General features: G+C 37.7%; 2 protein-coding genes across 2 annotated transcripts; one reads left to right on the top strand and one right to left on the bottom strand.

Moving 5' to 3' along the window:
* Nucleotides 1-824: 824 nt before the first annotated feature.
* On the bottom strand, nt 825-3,172 carry LOC111246503 (uncharacterized). Its single transcript, XM_022796207.2, has 2 exons — nt 2,950-3,172; nt 825-1,474 (listed from the first exon to the last, which is right to left on the bottom strand). The coding sequence occupies exons 1-2, from the start codon at nt 3,097-3,099 to the stop codon at nt 1,271-1,273; spliced, it is 354 nt and encodes a 117-aa protein (XP_022651942.1). The 5' UTR covers nt 3,100-3,172; the 3' UTR covers nt 825-1,270.
* Nucleotides 3,173-5,782: 2,610 nt separating this feature from the next.
* LOC111246793 (uncharacterized) lies at nt 5,783-8,238 on the top strand. Its single transcript, XM_022796974.2, has one exon. The coding sequence runs from the start codon at nt 6,174-6,176 to the stop codon at nt 7,566-7,568; it is 1,395 nt and encodes a 464-aa protein (XP_022652709.1). The 5' UTR covers nt 5,783-6,173; the 3' UTR covers nt 7,569-8,238.
* The last annotated feature ends 95 nt before the right edge of the window (nt 8,239-8,333 follow it).

The raw sequence follows: 8,333 nt of genomic DNA, 5'->3' as shown, positions 1-8,333 counted from the left end.
TATAAACATTTATCATATACAAAACTATAACAATAAACTATGTTTACAATAAAAATAGATATTTAGTGTGTAATTTTTAAAAGTTGCTTTGCTGGGGAACAGAAGAAGGTCATGACATCTTGTTTAGGTCACCATTTTTATCCCTGTAGTTGCGTTTCTTTCTAATTGCCATTACCGGATACGGATTTTAAATTAAAAATAGTGCAGGTAAGAATTTGTGCAGTACATTCCGGCTGTTCCTAGTAAGGCTGAACCTGTGCTCCATCTTGATATTGCTCGCTTGAATAAGGTTAATACGATTTTTTTGCGAAGTTACGTTTGTCTTTGTAGATGGCCGCTCACGATAAACACTCACGTAGTGGTCTTTGAAAACGAAGAAAGAAATACTTAACAACCTGTAGTTTGTAAAGAAAATGCTTATGAGATTGGAGAATTATATGGGTGACTATGTTGGGAAAAACAGTGCTGGGTGACATGTGTAAGAAACATGAGGTGAAATGGTCTTTTCAAATAAGCCTAAATTAGAATACTTTCTTGAAGCTTCCATTAGACAAATGACAGTAACATTGCTTAAAACATAAAACTGAGTGCTAAGTTCAGTAATTTCAGATAGTTTTAAATATTAGTCTCTTTCACGTATATATCGTCTATGTGATCTCACTCTTAATTGAAAGCGTCCAATATTAATTACTTTATATTCGAATATACGTTGATCCTGGAGTAATTGAGTTTACATGGCAGTCGTGTTCATAATGCCAACAATATCTTATGCTTTTTGGGTTCAATACACTCACGTGCTAATTTCTAGTGAAGGCGAGCCAGTGTGCCAAATATTTCCTATTTTCCCAATAATATTTTATTACTTATAATTTAATCATTTTTATCAAATATAGCTGTATAGTTTTATATTGCTTTAATAAACCAAGAATCTTCATTTACCAATACTTTCTCAGAATACATTTTAACCATATATAAAGTGCAATTCAGGCCGCATCAGTCCAAACAGTAACATTCACTTATTTCACTTGGCGTGCTATGGCCGCTTTTTCAAAAACAAAAACGCATTCTACAAAAATACTCACAAAGAATTATTTTACTCCCACTTTTAGTACCTGATAGCAACTAATATCAATAGTAACCAATCGCAGCTCGCGTAGATTTATCTTCGTTGCATATATAAGCTCAATCGACTGCTGACTTTATCATAAGTTCATTTGAGTCTGTCAGGATTTAACAGCCTTTGTGAAGCGGCATTGACCGTGCACTGCTATTAACCCAATTGGACTCCTGCCGATTTGAGCATTCCTTCGAGCGAGCCATCCTTGTCTAAGGCCTGCGTGTCCGATCCGCCACCGATGCATTTGCCTCCGATGAAAACGCGCGGTACGGTTCGCGCGCCCGTCAACTCGCCCAGAACTGACTGGATTTCATCTCCGTCAGAGCGGTCATCGAGTTCAATAACTTCGAATTTCGCCTGTTTAAACCCGATCCGGTAACGAGAACAATATTGAAGAAATTAATATTTATGACAGGAAACATAGCAATTTCTATTGAAAATGGAAAGTAAAATTCAATTGTAGTTCTATAACGATCGACTTCAAGTGACTGATGGTGATTTAGTATTTACTACTGATTTTTCTGGCTTGTATAGCAATTTAGCAGTTCTTATAGTGTTTATCGTCTACTGGAATTCTATACATCGACTACAACTAAATGACCCATGTTTTTGATAGGTTCGGTTGTTTGTTTGACACCTCAGCGATACATTCTCCACATCGCAGGTGGCGTTAGTCGCAGACCGTCTGCTATTTGTACGTGAAGTTATTTTTGAAAAGATACTAACTTAATCATCTAGCCGTCCTGCTATAAATTCCAATATAAACGAGACCGCGTATTATATGATTTCGTTTTAAATATTAAATCATAATGAGTAAAAAAAAGTTAACTAATTCGCTTTAAAGACGGTCAGAATATCGAACCTTTATTATAATAAAGAAGAGCTTTATTATAATAAAACTTCGTATCAAAATTTTTTACTATTTTTCAGCAGCATAAAATAAGTTAAGGATCACATCCGCATTTTCTAAATGTAATATCGTGGAATTTCGTGAAAAATATTTAAAAAACATCACTTAAGCGTATAATTTTATTCGTAATTTCTATTTTCTATTTGAGCTTACCCTCGAATCTGTAGCAACGACTACAGTTTTTTTGAACTTTTGGACCGTTGTAGAAACCTATCCATGAATATCTTATCCAAAAACAGATTTCGTTCTCTCACCTCGCATAAAAGTTTTTTTTTTCTTAATTAAGCTAACTAAGCGCAATCATCTTCCGTCATAGAATGTCTCAGCACCGAAGATTGCACTCACACGAAGCAGCCGTTCACATCATGTTAAAGACCACCACAAAAACCCCTTGATAACACCATTATTTAGCGGCTGATCGCATGTAGGCCGGAAGCTCCGCTTGGGCCGATCAACGGTTAATCATATCTATATCGGCCTCGCTAATATTCAGTGAACAGCAAGCATAGAGTGCCTTAGCGCTCCTACACACAAACACAAAAACTTCGACATCACCCGAATCATAATAATCCATAAGCAGGTGACACAATTATGGCATTTCGGGGGACACGATCAGACAGAATTTGCAGACAGCCTCTATATCGCAAGTTTTACGCCCGCTATCACCGTGACGCATTGTATCAGACGGCTCAGGCTCAGCACTAAACCAAATATGTCTATTGCTGGATTCAAACCTAAACTATAGCGTGTCCCTAAGATTAACAGGGAAATACGTTACGCACCGATCTATCACGCAGATAATTTATAGACTGCTATGTCGAGTTATCGAAAGAAAGGTAGCTTTTGTCATTCAAAGTAACGAGGTTAGTACATCTATTGTTGCGAAACGGAGCTTTTATTCCGCATCCACGCGTACACTCGCCTTGTATTTCTCGAGAATCTGCTTCGCTAAAGTGCAGTAAGGGCATCTTGTCTTCGAGAAGACCACTAAAGGATTGGCGGAGATCTTCTCCTGAACAAACTTAGCGGCATCACCCGACATGTCAACAGATCGGGAACGAGAACTGCCCATTGTGTATGATACCCGGCATAAACGTTGTTACGTGCTGAGCGTATTGGGGCGACGGCACTAATACCTGAGCTCACACTATGCGTAGTGCTTTACTCGCTAGGACGTCTGTTAGGTAGATTACACACAGACACACAGAAGTTGATTCCGTTACATAGAAGTAAAATGCTCAAACAGGACCTTTTCGATTAGTTTAATTCAATTAGTAGAAGATAAAGTATTTTAAAGCTAATGGTAGGAACATTGTCACAACCATGGGAAGGAGTCTCAGTCAAAAAGAAATACGACATTTCGAAACATACAATTTGACCTGTGTAATACACCTTATGCCGCGTCAATGGGAAAAATAGACAAAGCTGAACATTTGGATACACGTCCCGCGTGAGACGATTAAGCTTAGGAATATAAGCCATATGTTCTCATACCTTTTTATTTAGCAGCTTCTTTTTTTATCCGATTTATAGTCCTTATTGAATGTATCGTAGCACACTCGCTTCAAAAATCAAAAACAAACTAAGAAGCCTTAACAAACCAATTAATATAAATGATTAAAAAATGATTTTGTCCAATTTCTTTTGAAACGACTGAAAGAAAACCCAATAGATCCCAATTTCCATAAAAAATCGTAATATAATATTAATTTTTATAGTGTTTTTTTATGGTAAACACAAAGCTAAATGTTTATTGTAAGTGTTGTATCCCTAGTAAGCGCACATCTGAATTCAGTTCTCATCTGTAACATCATCTAATCATGTTTTGGTTACTTGTGCAGTATTAGATATGGTTTAAAATTATGTTACATCAATCACATTACAACATTAACACACCAAGAAGTGGTGATGTGGATTGCTTGCTTCCGCCAACAACAGAATTGGTATCCAAAACTCGGGTTTGCCTTGTCCCCTTTTAACTGCTACAATTATGAAGAGTGAACGTGAACATCGGTGTTGACAGCCTACGAAATTAGCCACAATAACAACAAAAAAATTGATAGAACTGTAAGCCTCTGCATTTAAAAGTAAGCTAGCCGTTACAACATTGACACTGAACCTTTTCTCTATTCAAAACTCTTGCTAAGTAGAAGCCGTTCGTTTAAAAACATGGTACGCTCGATAGAGAGTCTCAAAGAATATTCAAGCAATACTTAGGCTTTGAAATGTTGAATATTATATTTATGAAAATCTCAAAATACTATTAGCAAGTTCAATTCCCGTAGAGATACTTTGGCAGAACGCTTTCATTTTTATAGAGTTCCCTAACAGGCAATGTAGAGAACGTGAATAAAACACCACATAAAAAAAGAACAAAGTTTTTTTCTTGTGTTCGCTTGTATTCCTTTCTCAATTATTGGTGTAATTGATGAGAGCTACCATTACTTTCCAAGAGCGAGGTCAACTATAAGAAGTCAGTTAGACCTACACGCGGATAAGCAGCCATAAAATGACAATTTCTTTTGAATGAATATACTACTATTTAATATAACAAAGAAAATTTTTCTTTTTTTTTCGTATAATGCAGTGCTGAGTAAGCGGATACAACCAATATTGTGCTACATGAGAACTACAGGAGAAAAAACCCCATTATCAACACTGTAATAACTGTTATTATCTGTTAAACCTTATTTGTGGTTACTGAATTTCATTATAGTGTTTCAGATGAACAAATTGTTAAGATTTGCAACACTGTTTCGTGCCGTCACTTGACAATTCCAAGTTAATTAATCCAAGTTTTATTAACAAAATATACCACTATACATAAAATTCGAACCACAAATCATCCACAAGTAATATGAGACCATTGTATATATCTGCTATCATAACAGGTAATAAAGTTTGGCTTGAGTAGTAAATAAAACATCGTTATCTTTGAATGCTAAAATGAAAGGACCACGCTCTACGGTGGTTCTCACAAGCTGCTTTAAATAAGAAAATATTTTTTATATTCCAGAACTATAAACTGGCTTATTTATTTACATATTAAAAAAACAATAAAAACCAAAATAACGAAATTCTACTGTAGAAATTTATATATTTTTTAAGCAATGTAGATGTTCAAATACAAGAGCCTCTGAATAATAGGACTAACCAACTTTAATTAATTAATTAAACAACTTAATTATAAGTTGTTTCTCCCATGGTACAGCGGTAATGTGTTTGTTGACTAATCAAAGGGACACAGAGATGCTTTGGTTTTGAGTCTACACGTAAACACTCTTTGCTTCTCCAGGATAAATTCTAATAGGGAAGGTAATTATTACAGTAATTCTTTCTTTTGCTTGATTTTCCAATATTCTTCATATTGAGCTCTCTTCCTTAACAGGTCTACTCATCAATACTGAGCAGTACTATTGGGGCCTGTCGTGAAAAGGAGAAGCTGGAGTTAGCTACTGAATAAATTTAATAAATACTCCAGTTACACAATTATTTTCAGGAAGGTGAATGTTCAAATTCTATTATAGATTTGTTTTGGCCATACACCACGTAAAGACATCTTCGAGTCAGTACCGCGGCCATGAAATTATCCAAGAGTAGAAAAATTAATACTCAACTTCTACATTCGGTTACGCTTGCTGCGTAGTATATGCCGAAAAGAGAAATAAATACCCCTCGTATTTAGCGTTGCGTTACTTTAAAAGCCCGCCAGTATTTCACAGCAGACTGACCAAACCGTTTGTTTACAAACGAGTAGATGTTCAAATTTACCTTCCGCGGAGAGCACTAAAAAAATTCACTAGCTAAAGCAAAGAGCGGCATTGGTTCATCTGTTGCTTCCACGCCTGTAAAACCCACACAAGCGGATGAGGTTCTGGCTGTAGGCTAGAAGCGCGTCAGGCCAGAAACGACATGACACACAATAAGTGTTCTACAGATAAAACGACCTGCAGAGAGCAAATAGTAAAACTTACCTAAAAATATTATCGGTGTTTGCCATGGAATTTTCAAACAGGCCATGTCCAAAAAACGTTAAAAAAATGAAGAATGAACATTGTTAGAGAAACAGTCGATGTCATGACTGCCGTAAGTCATGTTTGAGCGTCACCTGAAATCTTTTTGATGTGAGTAACTATCGGCCGTTGCATGAACGCAATGTTGTTAATACTGTGTTTATCATGTCTTTTGTCCGGGTCACTGTCGGTTACACCAGCAGTGCCACTTGTGTCTTTATCATATTCATCCGGAGCTGCCCAAAAGCTCCTCAACGAACTTCGAGAGCAGGTTCTCCATTACGGACCCTGTTGGCAGGATGCCGTGGAAAAGCTTGAGACGTCATGCGTTTCTCTTACAGAGGACAGTCAGCACCGGCTAGCTCTCGCATTTACCTCATGTTTCGTACAGAAAATGGGTCATCCCGGTTATAGTTGCGCGGCTGATGAACATGTAGACAAGTGCACTGACTTTAAGGCTCTTTCTCGCAGCCCGCATTTGGGGTCATATTCGACGTTTTTCACGCATGCTCAAGTGATTTGCTCGTTTTTGCAACAACAGCGCTGGCAAGGTACCACGCTTCGAGTTATTAACGCGCTGTCCGAATCCTCAGTTGAACTCTCTAATCGCTTGACATCACTGAACGATGTAATGGCGTTAACACGGGCCGATCAGGATCGTCTTCAGGAGTACACTCGGAAAGCGCTACAAGAAAATCAAAAGCTGACGGACAAGATATCATCGCAAGGTTCATCGTTATCGATAATGCTTGACCAAATCCATTACGTGAACACGATAATTGCAGGTCATGCATCTACTTTGTCATCGTTTGCCTTTTTTGTAGGCGCCGTACTCATCTCGTTTTTGCTTACCACTCCGCCACAAACCCGACATGTTCGACTATGGTTACTTCTCTTGTTCACTGCCAACCTTTTGATTGAGCTGGCGATATTGCAGTGGGCTCTTGAAATCGCTGGCCTAAGTCACGAGTATTTTAGGGCTTCTAACCCAATTAGCTTTAGGTTATCCTTGTGCCGGCGCGTATTCTGTTGTTTAAGCTTTGTCGTTTACATGTACAAAGCTATCACGTATCGTTCACCTGAGGAACGATCACATGGCTTGCTATTAGAGGTATCTTCAACAGTGAATAGCCTTGATCTAAGATTGCAGAAAATCGAAACGGCACTCACGTCAGCAGCTGCTCGAGTATATAAAACTTATGACAATATAGATGGCTTTCGCACATCGCCTATGAGATTTCGCGAAACTACGCCGCTTGGAGCACCGCCTCGAACTAATATACGAAATCATCTGTTTGAGCAAAAACAACAGAACTGGATGACACTAAACAAACGTGATAGTCGCCAGCCAGCCGCTACAGCTCAGCACGACGATAATAGTTGTATCCCAGAGAAAGCGGATCACAGCAAAAAAGTATGCTTGGAAGAGGCTCGAGAAGCGTCAATCCCAAAAAAGCAGTCATTAAAAAATTCCCATGAGGTACACAGGCCGTTACGGAGGAGTTCGAGAATAAAATCTCCTCCTTAATCTTCGACCACCCAAATCCGCTTGAAAAAATGGAAGCTATCTTGCTTGTCGTGTTTCTCTTTGAGTACGCTCGAAATGTACTTTATTCTACATGTACTTTATTTAGAAATGTCCATTACATGAACCCGGTGCGAATTAACACAGTATTTGAAAATGATTCTTTAGTGAAGCGAAAGTTTTCTACACTTGTCTGATAAGGGTCTATTTAACAGCACACATGTCCTTATTGAGTCAGAATTCAATTTCCTAACGGTAACGACTAAAATGGACGATTCACAATATAATACTGTCATTGTATACCTTAACTCTACCATGTACCTTTTGGTCAGAGATTACCGGAATGAATGTCTTAGTGCATAGCACGTATACTAATACACCTTTTGTTGATTAAAGCTGGCTGTGTGATGTATATCTTTGAATTTCACTGAATTATCCCTCGTCATCACAGCTATTCGTTCAGACTGCTAATAGCATTTCTTGGAAGTTAGAACGTACTGTACATTAAAAGTTCGACTTTGCACAAAATGACAACGAGTATATATAATGACAATAACTATAGTTGCTCTTTTTTTCACATTCTGACACAGGCTGTATACACAACAAAGATTGAGCATTAAAAAAGGTCACATGATTCTGAGCTGTGAATAAAGGCCAGTTTACTCAACCTAGATCGATGTCGTCTTCTGTTCGACGCAAAACATTGTGTGTAGTCTTATCTAAAATTATAGAATCCGATTAAGGCTGAGAAGGGACTTGTTTTGAAGA

This window comes from Varroa destructor, unplaced genomic scaffold (assembly GCF_002443255.2).
Source record: "Varroa destructor unplaced genomic scaffold, Vdes_3.0 BEIS01000003.1, whole genome shotgun sequence".
Classification (NCBI taxonomy): Eukaryota; Metazoa; Arthropoda; class Arachnida; order Mesostigmata; family Varroidae; genus Varroa; species Varroa destructor.
The sequence above is the reverse complement of the archived record's forward strand: the minus strand, read 5'-3'. Positions and strand labels throughout refer to the sequence as shown.

Bases quoted from the DNA above. Each gene is read 5' to 3' on its own strand.
- LOC111246503 (XM_022796207.2), bottom strand. From the start codon at position 3,099: ATGGGCAGTTCTCGTTCCCGATCTGTTGACATGTCGGGTGATGCCGCT. The intron at 1,475-2,949 runs GCGAGTGTACGC...GGGTTTAAACAG, and splicing joins AGATTCTCGAGAAATACAAG to GCGAAATTCGAAGTTATTGA.
- LOC111246793 (XM_022796974.2), top strand. From the start codon at position 6,174: ATGAACGCAATGTTGTTAATACTGTGTTTATCATGTCTTTTGTCCGGG.